General features: G+C 37.4%; 2 protein-coding genes across 2 annotated transcripts in view; both read left to right on the forward strand.

The window, feature by feature from the left end:
- The window catches only part of LOC101296071 (polyubiquitin-A-like), a 120,349-nt gene that overhangs the window by 80,036 nt on the left and 15,743 nt on the right, over positions 1-24,570 (forward strand). The gene's annotated exons all lie outside the window — the stretch shown is intronic.
- Positions 5,377-14,526, forward strand: LOC101296356 (pentatricopeptide repeat-containing protein At4g21880, mitochondrial-like). The gene is made up of 15 exons (XM_004294294.1): positions 5,377-5,554; positions 5,750-5,791; positions 6,003-6,605; positions 7,311-7,490; positions 7,671-7,735; positions 9,138-9,245; positions 9,418-9,531; positions 10,962-11,057; positions 11,167-11,265; positions 11,510-11,629; positions 11,744-11,848; positions 12,864-13,028; positions 13,107-13,237; positions 13,559-13,637; positions 14,391-14,526. The coding sequence occupies exons 1-15, from the start codon at positions 5,428-5,430 to the stop codon at positions 14,418-14,420; spliced, it is 2,064 nt and encodes a 687-aa protein (XP_004294342.1). The 5' UTR covers positions 5,377-5,427; the 3' UTR covers positions 14,421-14,526.

Below are 24,570 nucleotides of genomic sequence, written 5' to 3' on the forward strand. Positions count from 1 at the left end.
ATTTAAGAAATTTACAATAAATCTCCGATATATTGAAGAAGTGTATGTAAAAAACTTGGGCGTAAAGAGGAATCACCTTCCACAATATTTGAAAAGAGATATAAGATGAACAGTTAACTGCTCCAAAGAGATAGACGACTATCATATTCAATAGTACAATTCATATGGTTATATGTTTTGGTCTGAATACTGTACTTTTGTGCACCACCGTTCGTCTTTTCAACCACTTGAAGTCTCTTTCTAGATGTAGATAAGTTGATGTTTGTACAATTTATATGTAAATCTAATAAATTAAATATTTTAGAAAAAAATTCTTCTCGAATTTCCGATATTTTTTCCCTAATATCTCCGATATATCCCTGATATATTTGATATCTCCTTTTTTAAAATACCGATAGATATGCCAATGAGTGCGGCTATTGGGACTTCCAAATTTGCTCATTAGACCTCACTCTATTTTGAATTATTAAATGACATATATATCCTCATACACACTGAATATTAAAGACAATAATTATACAAAAGGAAATATTGTATTTATTCTCTTTAGACTTTCCAATTCAATAATAATTGATTCCATTCTTTATTATTTTCCTTATATATTTTTGTTTTCCAATTTCTTTTTATTAAAGCATATATATAGTTTATAAGAGCTAAAAAAATAATAAATATCGATCATGTGACATACAATTTTGTATTATCATAGATATTGAATGCATATACTTGCAAGATGCATAAATATTTTTGTAAAAAAAATAATAATAATATCTATCGATTATAGAAAATATATATTTATTGAAATAATTTATTATGAGGTACAAAATAGAGATCAAATTATAAAAAAAAATAGAGAAAAAATAACACGTATAAAAGAGAAAAACAATTAAAAAGATATATAGAGTAGTTCATAAAACATTTTTTTGCATGAAAAAAATAATCAAAAAAATGAAGGTAGCTAGGGATAATAGATGTTGACAAACAAAAGAGAAATTTTATTCACACATTGTTAAATATTTAATACACATTTCATATTTATATACACCGCTTAATAACTTTTCTATACAATCATTTTACTAGAAACACACCTCTAAACATCCTAAACTACCCCCGTTCAACTATCTTCTATATCAAACTGGAATACTGTCAGGACCCACCCCGAATTTCACCCTGAAATCCGGAGTAAACCCTGCGGGGACCATCTTCAAAGGAGATGTTACTGAAAATTCGGCATAACCTCCCTTGAAAATTGATAACCCTTTCTAAAAGCACCTGCAAATACTTCTAAAATTCAAATCCAACCTTATACTCCTGGAGCCTTCGTGCTCCCCAAAATTCACAACACCTCCCAATTTATTTACTAATTTAAAAATAATTCCACAACCAACATTCATAGGTTAGAGCAACTCTAATAGTGAAGGAAGAAAATGAAAATTATACAAATAAGCGGAAGCTATATTATGGACTATGCCTCGACTCCATGTACGCCCTACCTCAACTATGCTAACCTGCAAACTGGGCATTTAAAACCGAAGGGCCTATAGGAGAATCAATTTGAAAACTTTAGAGTGAATTGTCACATCCCGACCCTTATATTTTTACCTTATTTACTAGCGTGATTATAATAAGAATTTTACCGTTCCCGTCATTGAGGTAATAGTTTAATTGGTCCCTAGAGGTATTTTTAAGGGACGATTAATTTCGGGGAATTATTCGTGGGAGAAAATATGACGACGGTAAAAATAGTAAATCTTAGCTAGTAAAAGGTAATTTTTATTCGGGTATTATTTTTCGGGGTGTTTTATTTTTGGAATTGGGTTGTTATAAGCTTGGACCGGTTTGGGGTGTGAGGCCCAAATCCATTTTCTCTTTTTCTTCTCTTTTCTCCTCCTGGTTCCCTCTCTCTCCCGAGCCCCTCCCGCTGTCCGGTTTTCCGGCCGTCCTCCTGCCGCCGTCCGGCCACCACCGGCCGCCGCTCCACCCCAGTTCGGACCCCCATCTCCTCCTCTCCCTCCCCGGCCTAGCCCCCGAGCCGTTAGCCCGCCGGAAGAAGAGAAAACTCGTCGGAGACGCCGGGAAGCTTTTCGCCGGAACTCCCTCCTCCGGCCACCAATCCGGGCAAGCTTGGTACGGTTTTGTAGCCCTCCAACCCAGCAGCCTTTCCCTAAAAGGACTCACCCTCTCTTGAGCTAGGTAAGGAGAAATGTGGAGTTGAAATTTCTAGGGCTTTTAGGATGTTTTTAGTCGATTACCCGTGTTAGGCTTGGAATTGGTGTTTGTGCTAGTTAGGAAAGTTGTAGAGCATGATGAGAGGATTATTCTGTCAAAATTTCATAGGTTTTGGAGGTCGCCGGAATTGGCCTCCGGCCGCCGCTGCCGGCGGAGCCGCCGCCGGCGCCGCCGCGGTTTGGGAGATTTTTAGGGTTTTAAATGTGGAATATTAAGGGGATTATATTGATGTGATTTATGGAATTTTTGGATGAGATTTGGATAGGTTTGTGAATTTCCGAAGTTTGGTATTTTTGGCGGTTAATTAATGTAGAATCCGACTGTAAGATTTAAGTCGTATTTTTGGGGAGGTTATATTTACGACTGTCGAGGATGATATTTAAGTTCGGATCGTTCCGATTTAAGAATATCGAAGTTAGGCAATGATGAGCGTATTTATGGCTCTCGGGTAATTTTGCTTATTTTGATTAAATATTGGATTATTGTTAGTTGAGAAATTAATATTATATTCGAAACAGGACGTGAGGAGGCTCGAGCAGACGAGGCCCCAGATCGACATCAGGTTTAGGCCTAATTTGTGAGTGGACTTTTGTTTTAAATAAAATGTATGCTAGAGTTCATGGTTGAACAATAATTATTGCGGAATATTTTGACGTCATTTTAATTTGACGAATTTTATTTCTCTTGGCGAGTTACCGAAAATGGGATTTTCGGTGGATATAAATATGTATTTATGAGAGAGTATGTATATAAAATGCTAGCTAGCCATATGTGTCTGTCCACCTTAATGGCTTAGCATATAGCCGCATTATGGTGTGACGTGAGCGTTGGACGTGAGCGTAGTAGTCCTATTTGAGTGTTTAATTCATATAGGGGGTATGGACACATATTTATACACCCGTCTGTCCACCTTAATAGCGTAGTGTAGCACCGCATTAAGGCGTGACGCGAGCGTTGGACGCGAGCGTAGTAGCCCTATATAGACCCATGAATTTATATAGGGAGTATGGACGAGTGTAAATACATACATATATTTTAGAGTCTGAGAGGCTCGATATTTTATGAGATCAAGGTTTTATCGCTTGCGGCATGCATTCGATTTTTTCCTTAGAAATTAATTTGGGGAAACATAAATATTTTATTTATTATGTTTAAAATTTCTGAAGGATAATTATGTGATGTTTGGACGTGTTGTATTAAGAGTGTAATTTGGAATTTTCGAGTTAGGGTTGTCCATTTTCAAGGGAGATTTTAGAAATCTTCTCAATAAATTTTCCTTGGAGGTGGTCCCCGCTCGACTTACTCCGGGTTTCAGGGTGAAATTCGGGGTGGGTCGTGTCAGAGTGAACAAAAATAAAGGTTAAAAGGAACATATAATTACTAAGATTTTATGCTTTCCCAAATTAATCTTTTCAGAAAAACTGCGATGCATGCAATAAGTAGTAAACTTCTTAACTCAGAAATAGACAATTACTGAAAAACGCGACTAGCCCCGCTACTAGTCTCCAATACCATATGATATTGAGCCTCCGAGGCTGTAGTTTATAAGTATGTAGGAATTCATATAGGGCTACGACGCTTCATATATGATTCATATAGGGCTACGACGCTTGCGTCCCACGCTCACGTCACATCATAATGGTGGTGGTTATTTGCTACACCATTATGGCTGACAGACGGGTGTATATACGTGCCCATACCCCCTATATGAATTCTTATATATATTCATATAGGGCTACGATGCTTGCTTCCCACGCTCACGTCACACCATAATGGTGGCTAATCGCTACACCATTATGGTGGACAGACACGTATGACTAGCTAGCATTTATATACATACATTTTATAAATATAAATATATATCTCCACCGAAAATCCCATTTTCGGTAACTCTCCAAAATAAAGAGAAATTGCCAAATATAAAAGAAAATAATATGTATACGACTCCACCGAAAATCTCATTTTTTCGGTAACTTTCCAAATAGCGAAGTTAATACTTAAAATAAGAATATTTACTTCCGAAAATAACTTCGCGGAAATAACTCATGCAAGAAAATCAATTCCACATATTAAAATTCAGTAAAATAATATCATCCATTTAATATAAAATCACTGAATGCATTAAATTTAAAAAAAATAAAAGTCCACTCATAGTGATTCGGTTATGTTAGTTGCCAATTCGAGGCTTCTCTAAGTCCACCACCCGACCATTTCCTGAGATGATTCACTTTCTACTTAATTAACACCTCATTCTCATTCTAAGTATGTATGAATGAGACCTTAACAGGAAACTAAATCATAAAACCTCATAAAGCCTTGCACAAATCCCATAATTGTCAAATTACATTTAACTCAACTTAAATTGTAACTCATCCCGAGCACTCATTGAACTTGGACCTCAATCGAATTTGGAGATCCCCTATTATCAAATTTTTGTTACTCAAGTGAGCATTCATGTTCTGCGGAATCACGCGAAATCTATGTGAATTCTATATGAACTTTACGATTTGTTATTTTGACCTCAATGTTTTCTTCTTATTATATTTTATCCGAAAATGATGTCCTTAATTTAGCTTTACCCAAAAAGCCCAAGATTTGCTAGGTCGTCCAATTCCAACTTTCAGTTTACACATATAATCTTAAGAAAAAGATACTACTTTAGTCCGATAACTTTAGAATTGAAAGTCCGGTAACTTTCAATTGAATGGTTCTAATAAGGACCACTAAGTTGAGGTCTCTAGTGGATGACTTTCTCATTAAATTGTTTATTGCACCCACTTTTTAATTACATTTTTTCATCTCAACTGTTCAGTTTTTATGTCTATATAAGTAGATTATTATATAGATTACTTATATAAATTTTTAGCCAAATTGGTGATCGTTAAGAAATCGAACTAAATCAAATTAATGGACGATCTAAATCTGTCAAACATGAGCCATTCAAGTTTATAATTAGTAAATCATATTTATGGATATCATAACAATTTTTAATTTAGATAAAAATTTATAAAAATAATTTACTCATATATATCTACAAATTAGACGGTCAAGACGTGAATATGATAAAAATATGTGAAACGAATAAGTCATCAACTTAGTGCTCTTGGTTAGAACCTCTCAAAAAAAACAGTAACACTGAACCCAACACTTGAACGGGCAAAAGCAAAGAGGGAAAGGGCAGCAGAGTAAACCCAGAATGAGATGACTGCCCGGAATACCCTCGGCACTGTCACTCGCTTCGCCATCAACTACAAATCCTCCTCCTCCTCCGCCGCCGCCGCCGCCCGTGAATCCGTCGTGGAGACAGCTCTCAAACTCCCCGCTTCCGGTAATCCTCACTCACTCTTCCTTTTGTAATCGAAAATGCACAATTACAACCCTAGATAATGTCTTAACCTTCCTTAATTGAGCTGAAATGGTGTTAAAGCCTCCGTGGAGTTTTTTACCCTTCTTTGTCTTCAATGCTTTTACTTTGTGGTAATTTGTTGATTTTTTTTCGTGTGGATTTGGTGTTTGAATGCAGAAGATTCGACTGGGCAGCTCTCCGTATGGTCGATACTGAACTGTAAGTGTTTTATTGATTTTACTTGAAAATTAGAAGAGAGAAGTCCTTACATGTTGCTCTAGGTTGCTAAGAAAGCATACGAGTATCGCCATTATCGACTTTTATTACCATCCCATTTGTTTTTCGTAAAAAAAAGGTTGAACATTATAATTTATCTATTTGGAAATGTGTATTGATATATGTATCGCTGGTCATTGTAACTTTGTTTCAGGTGGCACTGCTTCTGATCTCCAGGAAACTGATGATGCAGAATCGTTGGAGAAGGAAAGAGACTTACCGTGGTTTCCAAAAGCATTGCAGCACAGCAAAGTAGTTCCTCGTGAAAGGAAGAGTAGGCATTGTTTCGGCGACAAGCAGGTTGTTCGTTTTGATAAATTAGTCGATATGTGTTCCAAAAATATAGGGACTGAAGCCACTCTTCACGTGTTTAGTAAAATAAAGAAAGAAACTGGTGTCAAAGGATCTAATGCATTGATAAAAAAGTGCATAGAGGGGGCTAGGATTGCTACTGATGAAGTTGATGCAGAAAAACATATGCAGGTGGCTTTCGGAATTTTTAAGTCAATGAAGGAACAGGGTTTCCCGCTTGAAGAGGAAACATATGGTCCGTTTCTTGAATATCTTATTGACATGGGTATGACAAAAGAATTTTGCTTTTTCTGCGGGGTTATCAAGAATGGTAACCCTTCATCACTTACAAGATTAGGATACTATGAGATGATGTTATGGATCAGAGTCAATCATGAAGAAAAGATTCGAGAACTCTGTAATGACATTGAGAGTTATGATGGGGTAAACAAGTCACTTTTACAAGGTAAGTGCGTACGATTTCCAGGCTGTCTGCGATTTTTAGCCTAGTTCAAATTAAACTTTAATATCATAGATGAATTGTTCGCTCAGACATAATAACTATAGCTTTTCTAGTCATTTCTGTTGATGAAGAAAAAGAAAATAAGGACAGAACTGCAGAATAGTCCTTTTCATTCACTTTGTTGTCACATCAAGTGAGTTGGTCCCTCTTCTCAAACAACCTTCTTGGATGAGTGGCTTTTTATGTGTTTGAGATGTGATGGCGCGTTCAGACCTGAAATATATATCTTGTGTTCACTTAGTCATGACAAATTCTAGATTGCTCACTAATTGCAGAAAATGATAAGTGAATTCTAAATCTCGTATGTTAACTTTTAAACTTCAAACTACATATTATTGGATTTTAAATGGAGTGAATGACGCCATCATTTTGGTATCCACTATATATGCAAATATATATGTAATTTTAACTACGTATTCATAAAACAACTTTATGGATGACATGGTTGCAATGTACTGTAATTCTTGAGTGATGTGTCCAGCATTTAGCTTATCAAATGTGTCCACCATTAGTACATAGTGCATCTGTTAATTTGGATTTGAAAATGGATACTGTTCTTTCCTAAGCCTTACTATGTTTTTATCACAAAGACACAGGTCTTGCATCTGACATCAATGAAAAATTAAATGGATTTAACATGTGTTGCAGAGAATTATTTGTTAGCACTGTGTGAAAGTGACCAGAGAAAGGAGATTGTGCAGCTGTTTGAAAGTATGGACATCACAGAGTTCTCATCACCGAATACTGTGGCACGTATCTTTAAATGCCTGGGAAGGCTCCTATTGGAGTCTTTTGCAGAGAAGGTCCTGCTGGAATTTAAAGCATGTGGTATGTCCTTTATTATCCTATTCCTGACTGATGGACTCTATATCTTGTGTTGCATTGAAATACATTGGTAACTGATTTTACTATTGAAATTGATGAGTATTACATGATTCCGTATATTTGACATTTACAACCTGAAAGAGTTTATACTTTATAGAGAGATCATTATTTTCCTTGATGCAGATGGTGCAGCAGGGAATACTTCAAACTTGATCTACAGTTATGTTGTTGGCATTCTAAATTTAGCGGTGAGGACTTTCTCGTGAATGCTGCTGGTAGTTTTCTAAAGTCCACAATTACAGGAGGCACTCTGGCTTTCATGCGGTTTGCTTCTTTGTAAAAGTTTTGTACAATTGTCTTATAGGAACTGTTAATACTTATTAGTATTATTATCTTATTACCTCTTTATTTGCTGTAACCATGATAAAGCCATGTCAGATATCACTGTTTTGGGCTTGCTGCTATTGAAAAACTTTGCCCACGAGATGTACACCTATCATGATAAAGCCATGGCCAGACATCACTGTTTTGGGCTTGCCGCTATTGAAAATCTTTGCGCACGAGATGTACACCTATTATGTTAATGTGCTAGAGGCATACCCTTTTATAAAATAGGTGTACACTTCTTGAACGGGGCGTCTGCCATGAAAGAGGCATACGCGATGAATGTGCAAAATCCTTCTGGGAACTTTGTGCAGCAGAGAGACCCTGAGCGCCTCTTAACTGAGGTCTGAGGTGTACAGCTCTTTGAACATGTAGAAGGAGGCCATTTGTTTGCCACTTTTCTGGGAGGCAAACCTCAGAGACGCTAATAAAAGGACAGAATGACTGCACTGGATCTTTCCAAGTTTTTGTATTTAATAGTTAAACTCTTTTTGTGGTTTAAGGGTCATGAATCTAGCTTTATGGGAATATGGTAGGAAAGGGGATGTGATTGAGGACAACTTCTTTTTCCACTAGAGGTAGGTGTTGATGATATGGCAACTACCTCCAGGTTAGATTGATTTTATTCAGGCTTTGGATTCCTTAGGGATTGATAGAGAGCGAAAAATAAACTAAACATACGTGGAGATAGATGTTTTGTGTGGCAAGATTGAGTCACGCAACTTCATGTGTATCTTAATTGAATAAGAGACTTTGTGCTTTAGTGGAGGAGAAGCTGAAACCGCAGAAGTGTTGTTGACTTGGTGTCTAGTTCTTTTTTGAATAGTGGACTTATTGTTGTCAGCATTTTCTGGGTTTGTCTTGATGAAGTTAATTTCTTCTCCATAGAAAAATTAGAAAGTGTCATTGCCCCAGAGGGCTCAGAATGACAAATAAATCCTTTGGTCTGAATCTAAATATTATCATTGAAGCTATGGATCTTGAAGATCTAGACCTCTGGTTTCAGGAAATGACATTTTCCTAAGTAGTTAAAGGCCATTTCTTTTTTTGGGTGATGCATTTTCGTGGTTGTAATTATATGGTATAAGTTTCTATGGTCTGTGAATATCTGCATGAGATACTCTCAATTGTAAGTCTTTAAATAAAAATTATTAGGTTAGTAGATGCCATGATTTTTTAATGTTAAGTTAGAAATGGTTATCTATGTGTTTGATGTAACTCAGAAGAGTTGGGTTTATTGTCTTATGCTAATCCTTGGTGTTTCAGGTTGAGGATGTCATTTCAAAATTTAGAAACTTGCACACAAAACTTGAGGTGACACCTTCATCTGTGTCATATGAGAAGCTTATAATCTACTGTTGCGATTCACTTCGGGTAAAGATTTATTTTTTGTCTAAAAATATTGAACAGTAAATTATACCAATCTCTTTGCTTTCTGGCTCACTTAAAGAGATCAGCTAGCCTGTTTATTTTCAAACCCTGGTTTGAGGATTGCTTAACATTTTTTTTCCTTCCTTTTTCTTTTTCCTCATTCATCCTAACCTAGGTGCATGTTGCTCTTGAGTTGGTGGATGAGATGTTTGAACTGGGTTTGACATTTTCTTTGAAGGCATTGCACTCCATTTTACAAGCTAGTAGTGAGAACTGTGACTTTAATCTGGTAAGTTTCAGTATTCTACATACACACACACACACCGTCCATGTATATAGTATGACTTTTGCCAATTCAACAATGTAGTATGACTTTTGCTGTTCTCTTATTTACCAATGTAATAAATCGTGACAGTTTGGTGTAGAAAAATACAAGGTGGGTGCTATCTACAATAGTGGTGGGCATCAGAACTTAGAAATTTTTATAGTTAAAGGACCCTCAGATAAATAACTTAGAAAATTTTATTGTTAAATGACCCTCAGATAAATAAATACCTTTAATAACTATAACGCTCAGAGACAAAACCAAGACCCTTACTTTACTCGTACACAGAAAAGGATATCTCACCCTACTGGATTATCATCTCCAACCTTCAGCTTCATTGTCCCATGTCTCATATAAGTTCTCAATAAAAAATAACCCAGAACCTGTGTCTTCTGTGGCCGTTTTATAATTTTAGGAAGTGTAAAACAATATGGTGAGAAGTCTTTTGTTCTAGTGTACTGCAGTATGTCAGTTTGAGAGTTGGGTTGAGCTGCCAGTCTCACCCTCCATAGTCTACCATAATCAATCCAACTGTTAGTACGTCATAAAAATAATAATAATTATTTTACAGAGCTGGGTACTTGGCTCGTGGTGTGGCGGGAAGACGGGGAAATAATGTGGATAAATTTGATTGGTGGGTTGGGTCTGAGCATGTGGTGGGCATTAACAACCTTATTATGTATTAATTCCGAACTCAGACATCCATCTCCCATATAGAGCAAAACAGCTCTCCCAATTCAGAGCTCCTTATTACTCGTATTCAAACTTCAAAGTTTCACCGGACTGTAAACTATTTTTTTCTGTTCAGCCCTGATGTGGTGGGGGTGGGAATTTTGATGTATTTATTTGCTAGTCCACAATAAAATTGTTGATTGTTCTCTCAAGCTTCAAATTTATTTTTGATCATCTTAGATAAGGCTCTTCTACCCCATTGGAGGTTACTTTGATGAGACATGCTGGAATAAATGTTACTGATGAACTGTGGTGGTGTTTTAACACATGAATGTAATCTTCACCATATTAACTTGATGTCCCATAGCTTGCAGCTGAATTCAGTGTTTTATTGAGATTGAAAGTTGGAAGACTTTGCTGTTGTTGGTGGTTGAAATGGCTTGAAGGTTTAGATGATAGACCTCACGATGACATTTTTGGCATGTAATAGTTTGAAGGAGAATAGGGAAAGACTGTAAGAGTATTAATCTTATGAGCCTAATGATAAAATTTGTACCATGTGACATATGATGCTTAAAAGTTGCTGTATGTAGGATTTGAGATGACTTCTAAATGTTGATCAGCTCTGTAATTATAATAGTGACGTAAAGATATTTGTAATCTGTTTCTGGCTGTTTTTGGTTTCATTGTTGTGATGTGTCTTTTGCCCACCTTATTTTCAGGTTCACCAAATCTATTCAGTGATTAAACGAGGCAACCTGAGGCCAAATTCCGAAACTTTCAGGAGTATGATAAATCTTTGTGTGAAAATGAAGGATGTAAGTCTCTTCCTTGCTGCCTTCAGCCAAATATATGTCTTGACAACCATGCAATGTGGCAGTTGAACTGTAACATACCACAACTTACCATATTTCCTTTTCACTGTAGTATGTGGGTGCCTATAGCATGCTGCATGATTTAGAGAAAATGAAAGTGAAGCCCACAGTTGCCATGTACAATGCTATAATGGTTGGATATTTCAGAGAGGTAACTTGTTCTTGGTCTTATGAGATCCATTCTGTGTTAAATTCTTTGGTACAGATGTTTTTCACATTCTCTCTTCTCCAGATTTATACATACTCTAGCTAATTTTAAATTCTAAAACTAGATGCGCATATTAACATGAATTAGTTATTATTGAACATGTTTCTTATGCTGTTTCTAGTTTCCAAGATTTTTGTGATTGATACTTCCTCTTTTCTTTATTTTTCTCCCCTGCTACACTCTGCAGAAGAATATGTCCCGTGGGCTGCAGGTTCTTAAAGAAATGAAAGTAGCAAATATAAAGCCAGATTCCCAGACTTTCAGCCATCTAATAACCAACTGCAACTCTGAAGAGGACATTAACATGGTAATCTGAAATTTATATCGAGGCAAAAGTCTTGTATCATACAAAGTTCAACCTAAAATATTGCAGTTGACACAAGTGGCTGGTCCAATTAACTTTACAAGCATGTGATTGTAGTATTACGAAGAAATGAAGCAATCTGGAATTCAAGCTACCAAGCATGTTTTCATGGCACTTATAAATGCATATGCAGCTTGTGGACAGTTTGAAAAGGCAAAACAGGTATATCTGCTTCGGGCAACTTTGCTGTACTAACTTTTGTATTAACCAAGAGTAGGTAACTTTATGTGATGTAATTTAGGTTGGACCTGATCAATAACATCATATGCTTGCAGATTATGTTCTAGCTTATTATTGAATACGACCTTAGATTACTTCATGTTCATGTTTTCTGCTGGATCCATTTTGAATTGCTTCTAAAATGGGTAAAAGTGCTTTCAAACTATCAAAAGCGTTCCTAACAATTGTTTTTGAAAAAAAGAATATCTAGAAACTAGACGTGCTTTTGGAGACAGAGAGCGGTTTTTGGTAGATTCTTATGAAGCAGTTGGTATATGCTTTGTAGAAAGAGCACTTAATGCGCTTCTACATGAAACACTTGTTTCTGTAGAAAACCTTTATGTGCTTCTAACAACACAAAAAAACAACACTGCTTTGAGTGGAATCTTCATAACAAAAGCACTCTTAGATCCCAAATAGTGTTGCCTGTCCTGTGTACTATGGATGCCTGATTAAACAAGGAGGCTCTTTAATTTTCTTTTTATAAATGTGAAAAACTTTGGCAGTATGCAGTCATTTATCAAAATTGCTATAAAAATTTGACATAAATCTCATTTCCTGCCAGAGTAAAATATAATATATTCTTCCTCTTAAATAGTTTTTCTTATTATTATTTTTCCAGTGTAAGTACATTGTTTCTTAACATTCTAGTAGGAACTTTTCTTAAGAGGGCAGGAGAGTAAACAATATTATATGAAAATTTTCTTCACTATCTAGATTTTTTTTCTCTGATAATAATTCATTAATTCATTTGTTTTAGCATTGTTACCCATATACAGTGTTATCAGTGCATCGTTCTTATTTGGGTAATCATATGATTTAGTATTTGCCTGTACTCTTGGTTTTACACTTTTATGGTTCTCCTTGGTCCTTACTAATTATAAATTTTCAACTATAACTTGACCAGATTATAATGTCTGTACAAAGTACATATTCTTACTGATTCTTTCGCATGCAGGTACTCTTAGACAAAGGGATTCCAGGAAAGAGCTTTTATGAGATTAGAAGCGTGCTTGTCCAAGCCCTTGCATCACATGGGCAATTGTCTAATGCATTTGATATATATGAAAAGATCAAGGAAGCTGGATGCAGTTTGGAGCCGAAAGCTGTTATAAGTCTTATCGTAAGTTCTTATAGTAATGCTTGAGATTATTGGTGTGTGAAAGCAATTTTAATTATTTTTTAATTAATTTTATCATAGGAGCACCTTCAATCTGATGAAGTAGCATTAAGCAGATTACTCCCTCTACTTGAGACACTAAAGGATCCAAACTATTGGCTCGATGGCTGCTTAAGAATTATCTTATATTGTGTTCGCTACAAGCATTTAAGGTCAGTTCATACAGCAGTTAAGAATTTAATATTTCATATCGGGTTTGAATTTTTTTCTCAACTTCTCTTCCCAACTTACGGGATTGGCCTTTTCATGTGCTATGTAAGTTTGAAAGAAAAGATGTGGAAAAGATGGAATAAAAACATTTTCTTTCAACTTCTAAAATCAGTGGCCTCCTAGGTCTCCACCCATTACCACTTGGTTTCATTTTGAATGCTCCCAGTTCAGTAATTTCATTCATTTGATTGTTTTGGCCTCACCTAATTTTAATTACTCTCTCTCTCTCTCTCTCTCTCTCTCTCTCTCTCTCATTATTTTAGAACTGCCGTCAATTTGCTTGAGCAAGTCAGGGATCAAGTCTGCACTGACGAATTAGCTCTAGAAGTAATTTTTGATAAGGTTTGTTTCTATTCTCTCAGACGTGATGTGTGATTTTTGGAAGCTGCAATCCACCATGATTTAGTTAAATTATATAATACCTTAGGGTGATCACATTTTCAAATTATGGCCTACTATTTGAGAATCTATATTGCTTTCTGATCCATGAATATTATTTTGAACCTCCCGATTTGATATTTAGACCTCCAGTGATTTATTATTGTTTATCTTTTTTTCTGAATAAAATGTTCTTAGTTTACCTTTACCCCAAAGGCCCAAGATTTATCAGTCCAGCCATGTTGTTCAATTCCAACCTCACCACGCACAGTGGCCGACCACCTTGGCCAGCATCACCAGCCGTCAATGGGCATTATGAATCCCTATCCTCTCTCAGATATCTGATGCCAGTAGAGTAGAGTTGTCAATTTTCAACAATGATGATCAGGAATTGGTGGTTTTCACTGAATCTAACTGTTGTGCAAATTGGAAGCTATGTGTGAAGTTTAAAGAAGGTCTAATACTGAAGTAGAGATTCATATTGCATGACCCCCCCCAACCCCCCCCCCCCCCCCCCCCCCCCAAAAAAAAAAAAAAACCCCAATTTTCTTAGTGGTAACTTACTAGCTCCAAAGACTTTGGAGGCTTTTCTTTTTCCATACTGATACTTAACTACTGTATTCACATGTCCATTTTCTGTAGTCTAAATGTATCAAACTGACAAGACCGTACACCGCTTTGCTGTGACCAATTTGTAGGTGTTTTCCTTCATCGCAGAATCAGAGTCCTCTTTGCAGTTTGGCCTAGATTTGCTGTATGCTATGAAGAGTGAGCTTGGCCTCACCCCTTCACGAAAATGTCTCGATTTTCTTCTCCACGCTTGTGTTAGTGCCAAAGATCTGCAAAGTTCTGTATTTGTATGGCAGGAATATCAAGCCACTGGCCTGCCTTACAATACCTTAAGTTTTTTAAGGTAATTTCCAGTTTTGCTTTTGCTGTGTCTTGAGAATTTTCTTCCATGGAGGAAAATGATTCATTTACCTTTGGTTCAATCTTGGAATGCTTGCAGGATGTATCAAGCCCTTTTGGCCTCTGGGGACAGAAAGGCTGCAAAAGTTTTGGAACATAAAATTCCTAAAGATGATCCTCATGTTCGGTCTATCATTGAAGCATGTAAACTGACTTATTTAAAGAAGAAAGAAAAAAACAAAACGAAAAAGAAAAAGAAAACAAACATGAGTAAACTCACTTAAGTTGGCATAATGATTAGGGTAAGAGATAAGTCATGTGGGATAAGTCCCATTCATCTAACTTAAATTGTACGAATGCTGGTTCTAGTATCTATATTATAAGCGCACATTCTTTCGGGCAAGTTGTTCAGTTCCACCCTTCCTGTGCTATAATAATACTTGCTATGGCAACATGAACAATGCAGATAAGTTTACAGACACAAAGATTGAAGCTGCAATCTTTTACTCAACAGGTGAACTTACCGTACTCTCAGTGAGTGGATATATTTCTCATTTGCAAAATTTGAGTCTGGAAGAGACCCATTTGCCAAAGTATAATGTACAATTTGAAGCTTTTTGCTCTTCTATCAATAGAACCGAAGAATTACGAATAATTGCTGAAGTAGGCTTCAAAACGATAAAGCGACAAGTATGGCTTGCCTGCACCTTGCCTTAGCCTGCTCCAGCCTCTCACTCAAAGTCTCGTCCTTGACTGCAGCCTTCACCATAACCATGTCCATCTCCATCAGCTTCAGCACCCTAAACAATTCAGTCACCAGTCTATCTTCCACCTTTCCTTCATCTCTCAACACTTCTGCTTCTTCTCTTGCTCTCTCAGCCACAATCTCTGCAGCCTTCACCAGCAATTCTCTCGACCCGAATTCTCGCCCCATTAAGCCCTCCAACTTCTCGAGGAAGTCAGCTATGACATACCCTACTGGCTTCTCTAGTGGAATCTTTTTGGTTCTCTTCCAACCAATCTCAAAGTTGGGTGGCTCGGGCTTTACCAGGCCAGTTGAGGACTTCCTGTCTCGGGTGATTTCTGATTTTCTTCGCTTTTCGATCGGGAATTTCTCTGCACTGATGGTGGTTTCAGAGTTTGGACTTGGGAAGTCGGGTTCAGTAGAGCTTGGTTCAGTGCATTTGGTGATGAACAAGTAGTGTTTTCTGGGTTGGAAACGGATGTAATACTGTGATGGGTTTTTGGAGGTTTGGGAGGAGAGGAGTTGATTTAGTGGGTGAGGGTTAGGATGGGAGAGGTATAGTGGGAATAATGAAGCCATGCCTGGAGCTCAAAAGTGGGAACCAAACTCAAAATGAAGATAAGGTTGTATCTCCTGTTTGGTTGTATTGTATATTTGACTGCCGTCAGCTAACAACATAGTCATTTTATTTGTCCAAACCTTGTGTATATGATTACTTACTGGAAATTTTACACACACACGTATTTCTTCTTTGCTACGCAAGTATTATTTCTTTAGGAAGAGCAGCTTCTAAAAGTGCAGGTTGGTTGTTCCAGAGCCAAATGCTAGGTTATTTTTGTAGAGAAAACATGATCATAGACTCATAGATCGACGAAAAATCTACTCGTTCCCTAATCTGGTCAATGTTTATTATGTAAGTTCACTTTCTTCGATCTGTTAACTCATGCTCAGTTCTTCACCATAGAAACATCCAATAAAACCCATTTTAAATCAAAAACGTGTTCTGCAAACCATATACATTATTAAACTTAGGTTTGAACTTACAAGAAAGTGAATTAGAAAATTAGACAGTGTCATCCCCCTTTTTGTAGAGAAAATATTATCCTATATCTTCGGTGCTCGTGGATCGTTAAACCATTCAAGCTTCTGCCAATAGCCTTCATCTTTCTAATTTTCACTTAATTTTCTGTTGCACCAAATTGATCAAACTTTTGATCAAGGCGCATGCTCTTTCTTTATTTTCCTTTCTCTTTAGCTTCCATCTGAATGGGATCTTCAACAAACCCGCTAACGTACTTTAACTGTCCTACATTCAAGAAATTCATCTGCCGCGGTTTTGATCTTGAAGAAAATACTAGTCTCTGTGAATATATATAGCCACATATGTACAGTATGTGTAAATAATTATATATAGCACTGCATGATTCATTGCACATTTCACATAAGCTACATTCACATAAATTTTCAGTTATACATAGGGAGATGGCCATGAGAGCTGTTCTACTTCTCGGGTTTCTTGCTTTTGCAACCATTATTACCATCAATGTTGGTTCATGCAATGGAAACCTGGGTGTGCCTGCTTGCAAAGAAAGTGAAAAACAAGCACTTTTGATGTTCAAGCAAGATCTTGAGGATCCTTCAAACCGGCTTTCGTCATGGCTCAAGGCCTTGACTGTTGCAATTGGACTGGAGTTGTCTGTGACAAGCTAACCGGTCATGTCCGCAGGCTCCACCTTGGCTCCAAATTTGTCTGATTCCGGCTCTCCATTGGGTGGTAAGATAAATCCTTCCCTGCTCAAATTAGAGTATCTCCACTTCCTTGACCTAAGTGACAGTCTTTTTGAAGGAATGCAAATTCCTAGCTTCTTAGGTTCTCTTAAAAGCATAAGTCATCTGGACCTTTCTGACTCGGGGTACTTCCATGGGACTGTTCCTCATCAACTGGGAAATCCATCGAGTCTCGTCTACCTCAGTCTAAGTGGTTTAGATGGTCTCAAGGTTGAGAACCTTCAATGGCTTTCTAGTTTTTCTCGACTGAAACACCTGGATTTGAGTTCCGTAAATCTTAGCAAAGCATCTGATAATTGGTTGCAAGTGATGAACATGCTCCCCTATTTGGCTGAGCTACATATCTCCCACTGTGGACTTGATTACATTCCCCCTCTACCTATCGTGAACTTTACTTCACTTGCAATAATTGATATATCTGAGAACGAATTTTATTCCTTGATCCCGAAGTGGTTTTTCAGTCTTCCAAATCTAGTTTCTCTTAATCTCTATGATTCTGATTTCTTAGGTCCCAATTCCTATCATGTCACCCAATATCACTTCTCTCAAGGAAATTGATTTCGGATCGAACTATCTTAGTCAAGATATACCAGAGTGGTTATTTCACCAAAGAAACCTCACCTCATTGAAATTAGGAAACAATCTACTCCAAGGATCACTTCCTAGGTCCATCGGATTGACATCCATTGTTACTCTTGACCTGCGTCATAATAAGTTGGAAGGGAAGATCCCAAACTCTTTGGGAAATCTTTGCGGCTTGATGGTTCTTAACCTGTCCATGAACAATTTCATCGTTGCAAATGTATCAGAAATCTTTGAGAGTTTGTCTTGGTGTGGTTCAGATCGATTAAACTCGTTGTCATTAGGGTATAATAATCTTTCGGGTAGTTTGACAGAGCATGTAGGGAAGTTTAAAAACTTGAGCCGCCTTGATCTTTCTGGCAACTCAATAACAGAGCATATAAGGAGCAACTGACCAGCCTCCTTGCCTTGCAATCCCTCAACTTATAAAAAAATCATTTCACTGGAAGAATACCCCCAAAGATTGGAAATATGAGGCACTTAGAATCACTTGACTTGTCAAAGAACCCAATTTCTGGGGAAATTCCTCCAAGTATGACAGGCTTGACATTTCTGAGTCGCTTAAACTTGTCCTACAACAATCTGATGGGACGGATTCCAGAAAGCACTCAGCTCCAAAGCTTCGAACAATCTAGCTTTGTTGCTAATAAACTTTGCCGGCCTCCACTCGAAGAGAATTACAGTGCAAATGTGGTGACACCACAAATAGTGGAGCATGAAGGAGGACATCTTCTTCTTGAAGACATTTGGTTCTATCTGAGCATGGGATTAGGATTCTTCTTCGGTTTTTGGAGCGTGCTCGGTTCATTGCTGTTAAACATGCCATGGAGGATTGGTTTTTGTAAATTCCTGGATAACATAGTGCAGAAACTTATATCATGCAAGTCTTAATAGAACATGTGTAATTACCCTTTTTCTTTTTTGCGTGGATATATTGAGCTTGTTATCAGTTTCCCCAAATCATAAGGAATAATATACAAAAGAGACGATGGAAGTGGATTCTACACACCAAGGTGCACTTGCATAATTAATGTGAAAGTCCTCAAATTGCCGTATGCGAATATTAAATGAAGACTAGAGACCTTAAATTCCTTATTTTCATTTTCATTTTTGATCTGATTAAATTAAGCGCCTAAAATAAGAGTACCTCTTATTTGACCTCAGGTCCTCACCTTTTGTGTTGGAAATACTTAGGACTATTTTTTTGGGTTTCAATTTTGTTAATGATATTAGAATACATGCATGCATGATAATGCGACGTAGATGACCGGATCAAAATATTACATATTAGTTACTCGGTTGTGCGTAGAAGAATTTTCGCTCTTTTCACTCTTGTTATGCATGGTATATATATTGGTGTGTGGATGAATGAGTACGTACACGATAACGGTTTCAGAAGTGCATAGGTTGGAGCCACTGTTGGAGCCTGAATGACTGCTAGTTCCATAGCCAAAGCTAGCCTACCTTATTTATAGAATCAGGGTAATGTTATATATTAATGTCTACTTACTACGTACTGTGATGACCTTGTGAAGATATATTGGCCTCCATGAGTTGATGGAGTTCAAAGATTTCGAAAATAGTGACAAAGAGAAGATATTGAAGTTTCCTATTCGGAAGGTCTCTTGCCATATAGGTTGGGATTTCCTTCTATATTTCTCATCTTTTATATGGATAGTTCTAGATATATTTGGAATGTATTTTCAAATATATTTTCAGTTTATTAGGATATAGGCTGTTTAAGGTTAGTTCCTTTTCTATACAATTTAGATTTAGAAAGTTGTTATGGCATTGAGGTGATTCGGATCTAGATGGAAAAGAGGGCAGCTAGGTTCGGCTGCAAGGGTTTGGTTTATATATATACATATATATATATATATATATATATCTCTAGGTACGGCTTGTATACATGTGAGATAGAGTGCTAGGTTTAACATATATACATAGATATATATATGGTAGGGAGAAGAGAAAAACATTGAGAAGAAATATAGGTTTCGTGAATGTGTGCTCTAGAGTTTTTTGTGTGAACAAATATTCAGAATCATAGTATAGTCCTGTGTGCAAGAGTACCTTCGTGACTCCATTGAAGACCTTCGTGGCTTCTAAGTCCTTCGTGGCATTTCGAGACCTTCGTGGCTCCATTCAAGACCTTCGTGGCTTCAAGTCCTTCGTGGCATTTCAAGACCTTCGTGGCTTCAACGACCTCCGTGGCGTTATCATCCTTCGTGGCAACAAAGACCTTTGTGGCTTTGTATTACACTTGACCGTGTTCTTCAAGTGTGAAGTAATTTTACTTTTGAGAATATATTACTTTTGATCATGTGTTGTCAAGTAATTGTAATCTTCTATTCAATAGTAAAGTAAAGTTCTTCTATATAATCCGCTGCTTATCTCATAATCGTTCTATCTAGTATTTTCACCTTGCATTAGTCTAAGCTTATTCCTTTTGGCTTCTGCCTCGCCATATACTCCATCTCTTCATTTCACTTAAATTTAATCTGTATAGGGGGAATAAATCTATTAATAGCCTAGCTAAAATCACCATTCAAACTTCTGCATCAGGCTTCCAAAATCTCAAAACCAAATAGTATTGATTGCTCGCTAGTATGCAAAGCTTCAATTAATAGCAGGAGTGCTCTCCAAGCAATGTGCTTCCCTTCATGAGGCTAACCCACACGCTGAAATTATGTATTTTTTTTCTGCACTTAATTTGGTCTCTTGGACTTGATACAGAAATGACAAAACAAGAATCTACAGGCTTCAGGAATGGAAGATATATACGGATTGAATAAGCTAGGGATTCACTATCTTGGATTCTTGGGGAAATGCTTTTGGAGGTAATATGCAACATTGGTCTATATATTGCAGTCAAATGAGTCATACATATATATCATATAGATAGCTTTATGTACAATGATTCAACATAAGAGTACAGAAACATAGTTAACGCATATTAAGCCAATACATACAGCATAGCTACATGCCTATAGGACAATATATATGAGATCACGTACTGCTAATGATAAAGTATTTAGTATTTACTCCACCATCATTAGAGATCACATCAGAAAAGGCAACAAGCCAACAACAACCCTGATAAAATGTACCAAATTTTCTCCTAGCTGCTCAGCAATTTTTTCCCAGTTTTGTAAGCAACATATGCATCAACAGTTGCACATTCAATCTGCTCCGCCGTCAGAAACTCCTCCATCCAGCTCATCCAAGCCACATTCTGAGGCCTCTGCTCAAGCCCTATCTTCAAGACATCTCTAGCCAAGTCCCTTGCTCCATAAGCAACAAACCGCGGCTTTCGAAGCCCATACGCCGCCAACTCACTCAGCTCCACCACATTCCTGACCACAACCCCATAATTCTCCTTCAACATCCTCACGTCCTCCCTGACATGCACCCCAACAAACACAATGTCCTTCATCATGAAGAAGTTAACCAGCGAAGGGCACACAGGACCCGAATTATGGTTCAATCGTATAAGCACACACCCGACGCAGGAGAAGAGTTTGATGAGGACCACCTGAGGTTCGACACGGCCGTCGTCCATTGTTACCAGAGAGCATTCCGTGTCAAACCCTACGACCATGTCCTTGTGGTCACGGATTTTCTGGGTGATGAGATAGAGGCAGAGGTGCACTGCGCCGTGATCGGACACGATCTCGGTGACTACTTTGGTGCCGTCGCTCATGACGTTGCTGAAGCCTCTTAAGGGTTCGCCCATTTTGGGATTGGAGACGGAGAATCAGTTAGTGAATGGAAAGAAAATGGTATTGTACGTGTTGCTAGTAAATATGGTGGGTTTGTATTTGTATAACACCATTGTTTCTAGAAGACATGGTTTTGGTGGCAAGAGTAGGGATGATGGATAACTCTCTCCAGTCTGTCACTCAAAGCTGTTGGATTACATAAACCTCTAGTCTTCTACTCTTCTGAACAAACATTCGTTACTTGTGAGAAATCTCGAATATGCGTAATTTTCGTCGATTAGTTCTGAAAAAAGTTCGGATAAAAAGATAGGTTGTACCGTAATAGGTAAATTGACTAAATTCTAAATATTAAAGGGGTGTATCTATCATACCATAATGTATGACATACCTATTGCACATGTGTCTAATTGTATTACACATGAAGTTTTTTGAAGGGGTAAATGGTCATTTAAGACATGGTCATTTAGGGCATGTTTAATTACTTACCTGGAATGGAATTGAGAGTGGTGTAATTGTTTTCGAAATTGGTGAATTCCGACGTTTAATAACATGTCAAGGTATTAGAATGGATGTGGGTCTCACTTGCTTATCATAAATCAATTCTTAACGAAACCCCTTATTCGATACCTATGTTGCACCGACACTCCACACCCCTGGAGTGTCGGAGTGTCCGACACTTCCGACACGCCGACATGCACCCGACACGGCAAAATCCGTGTCCAAAAATGTTGACTTTTCGGACACGTCGTGGACATGTTGACCTCCTCCGACACGCCACTGCGACACGCCACGTCAGCAAGACTTAAAAAAAAAAAAAAACTAGAACTAACTGAGGCACGCTCGGGTAGAACCTCACTTCTCTGACTTCTCTTTCTCTTTCTCTTCTCTTCTCTCCTCAATCCTCTCTGTGCCCTCTTCAGTCTTCAGTTCTTCACCAATTCGATTCCTGGAAGAAGAAGACGCTGACCATCTGCCACCGATTCTCCCCGTTCGCTAGCCAGTCGCCAGTCACCAGTCCGCCACCCAGTCGATCTCTTCTCTCTGCCATCCGTCGTTGCCGCCGTTGCCAGTCCACCAGTCTGCCAATCCGCCAGTCGCCAGTCCGCCCTTGCTAAGGTTAGTTCGTCTTCCTCCTTAATATGATAGTTCTGCTAAATTGAGATGTGTTATTGAATTATTGCTGATTGAATGTGATATTGTTGATTGAATTCAAAATGAGATGTGTTGTTGCTGATTAAATGTTGTATTGCTGATTGAATTCAAAATGAGATGTGTACACTACTACACAGGAGGCCTTCAATGACACACAAAAAAGGTCATGGAAGACCTTCCATGACGTTTTCTATGTGTCGTTAGAAACGTCGTCTTAGCCTGTGTCATGGAAAGGATACCCTTCAATGACATTTGAAAAACGTCATTGAAAACCTTTTGATGACACTTCCTTCTCGTCATAGAAACCTTTTGATGACGTTTGTAAACTGTTATCACAAGGTTTTCAATGACATTTTCTACCTATCATTGTAACTGTTTTTCTATCATTGTGATTGTTTCTATGACGGTTGTTTCTCTTCATAGAAACCTTTAATGACGTTTATAGGTTGTCATTTTTACTCGAATTTTGTCATTGTAATGGTTTTTACAACGTTTGTTTGTCGTCATGGAATGCTTACTATAACATTTACTAAATGTCGTCTTTTGCATTCCTAACTGTGCTTGAAATTAATCAATGACACTTTCAAACATCATATTTTGGTATTCAATGTCATTTTGAACCTGTCATAAAAAATGCAGTATGAAGAAAAAAAAATTGCAATTTACCGGATTTGAATTGCATTAGCATTAGAAATTAGGCATCCTAATATTGAATTTCATCATTCCAAATGCAATTCATATAGCATTACATCATTCCATACTAATTAAACTACCTACCTACATAAGTTGGAGCTCATGCCTTAATCAAGTTATGGGCAACAAGCTACCAACAACCAAAAAATACACAAACCAGCAGTTCACAGCAACAAGTCATGCATATATATAGTACTGCAGTCACAAAACCAACAAAAGGCTAGAAGAAAACAGAACTACTAATACTTAAGTGCGAGGGGCAATGTACTTGATCGGCCAAGCAATGGTACTTCCAATTGCATCTTCCATGGTTGAAAATTCAGGCTGGAAACGGTAGAATTCGGCTCTAGGATTGATTGCTTCCTCAATTTCTACTCTATAACAATCCGGTCCCAACTTGTAGCCATGCACTGTGGTTAAAAGGTCAACTGCTGATATTCTTCCTTTTGCCACCACTTCATTTGTGCCCAGCCAATCAACTATGTTGCAGGGTTGATTAACACCAAGCTGCTGGAGGCAGCTTCCTTGTACAGACTACAAATTCCAAAGACAATCTTTAAAACCAGCAATAGACAGTATACAACATGTTTTGCTCATAACCAACAGATTTACAACTGATAACACAATAAAATGGATAATTCACAACTCAAACACAACTAAAAAGACCAGAAAATATGCAGGCAACAGAACAAAAAGTATTATATGCACATTAATTTGCACGAAATGGCTTTAGCATAGCAATTTTGTTCAAGTAGATAAATGCAGCAGATCGACAACATAAATCACAGTTAAAATCAGTAGATCAACACTACAAAATCAAAACACTTTAAAATAGAAAAGGCTACAACTCGTACATAGAAAAATGACATTTAAAATGTTAAAATTTAAACTTACCTTAGAATTTCTAGTCATAGGGCTAGGTGTAGTTTCTTTTTCACCAATTTCAGTTGCATCCTAAATTTCACAAGATATAGGCAAGTCAGTAGATGAACTAACAATATATATAGCAAACTATTGTATAGATAGACCAACATGACTGCTTAAGCTGATTTTACTTAAGTTCTTGTATGGACTAAATTTTACTCTAAGCTGATTTGAATTTAAACTATTGTACGAACTAAATTTTACTTTAAGCTGATTTTAAAGTAACTTACCTGTGCATTACCATGACTGCTTGTGCCCATACTTCCAGTCTCACTACCAACAAACACATTATCAACACTGGCAGTAGAAGTTCTGGCCCCAGTCTTTCAATACATGCAATTGAAAACGGTTTCAGTGGGAAACAGAGATTGAATATAGATAT

This window comes from Fragaria vesca, linkage group LG3 (assembly GCF_000184155.1).
Source record: "Fragaria vesca subsp. vesca linkage group LG3, FraVesHawaii_1.0, whole genome shotgun sequence".
NCBI lineage: Eukaryota > Viridiplantae > Streptophyta > Magnoliopsida > Rosales > Rosaceae > Fragaria > Fragaria vesca.

Bases quoted from the DNA above. Each gene is read 5' to 3' on its own strand.
- LOC101296356 (XM_004294294.1), top strand. From the start codon at position 5,428: ATGACTGCCCGGAATACCCTCGGCACTGTCACTCGCTTCGCCATCAAC. The intron at 7,491-7,670 runs GTATGTCCTTTA...TCCTTGATGCAG, and splicing joins GCTGGAATTTAAAGCATGTG to ATGGTGCAGCAGGGAATACT. The intron at 11,266-11,509 runs GTAACTTGTTCT...TACACTCTGCAG, and splicing joins TGGTTGGATATTTCAGAGAG to AAGAATATGTCCCGTGGGCT.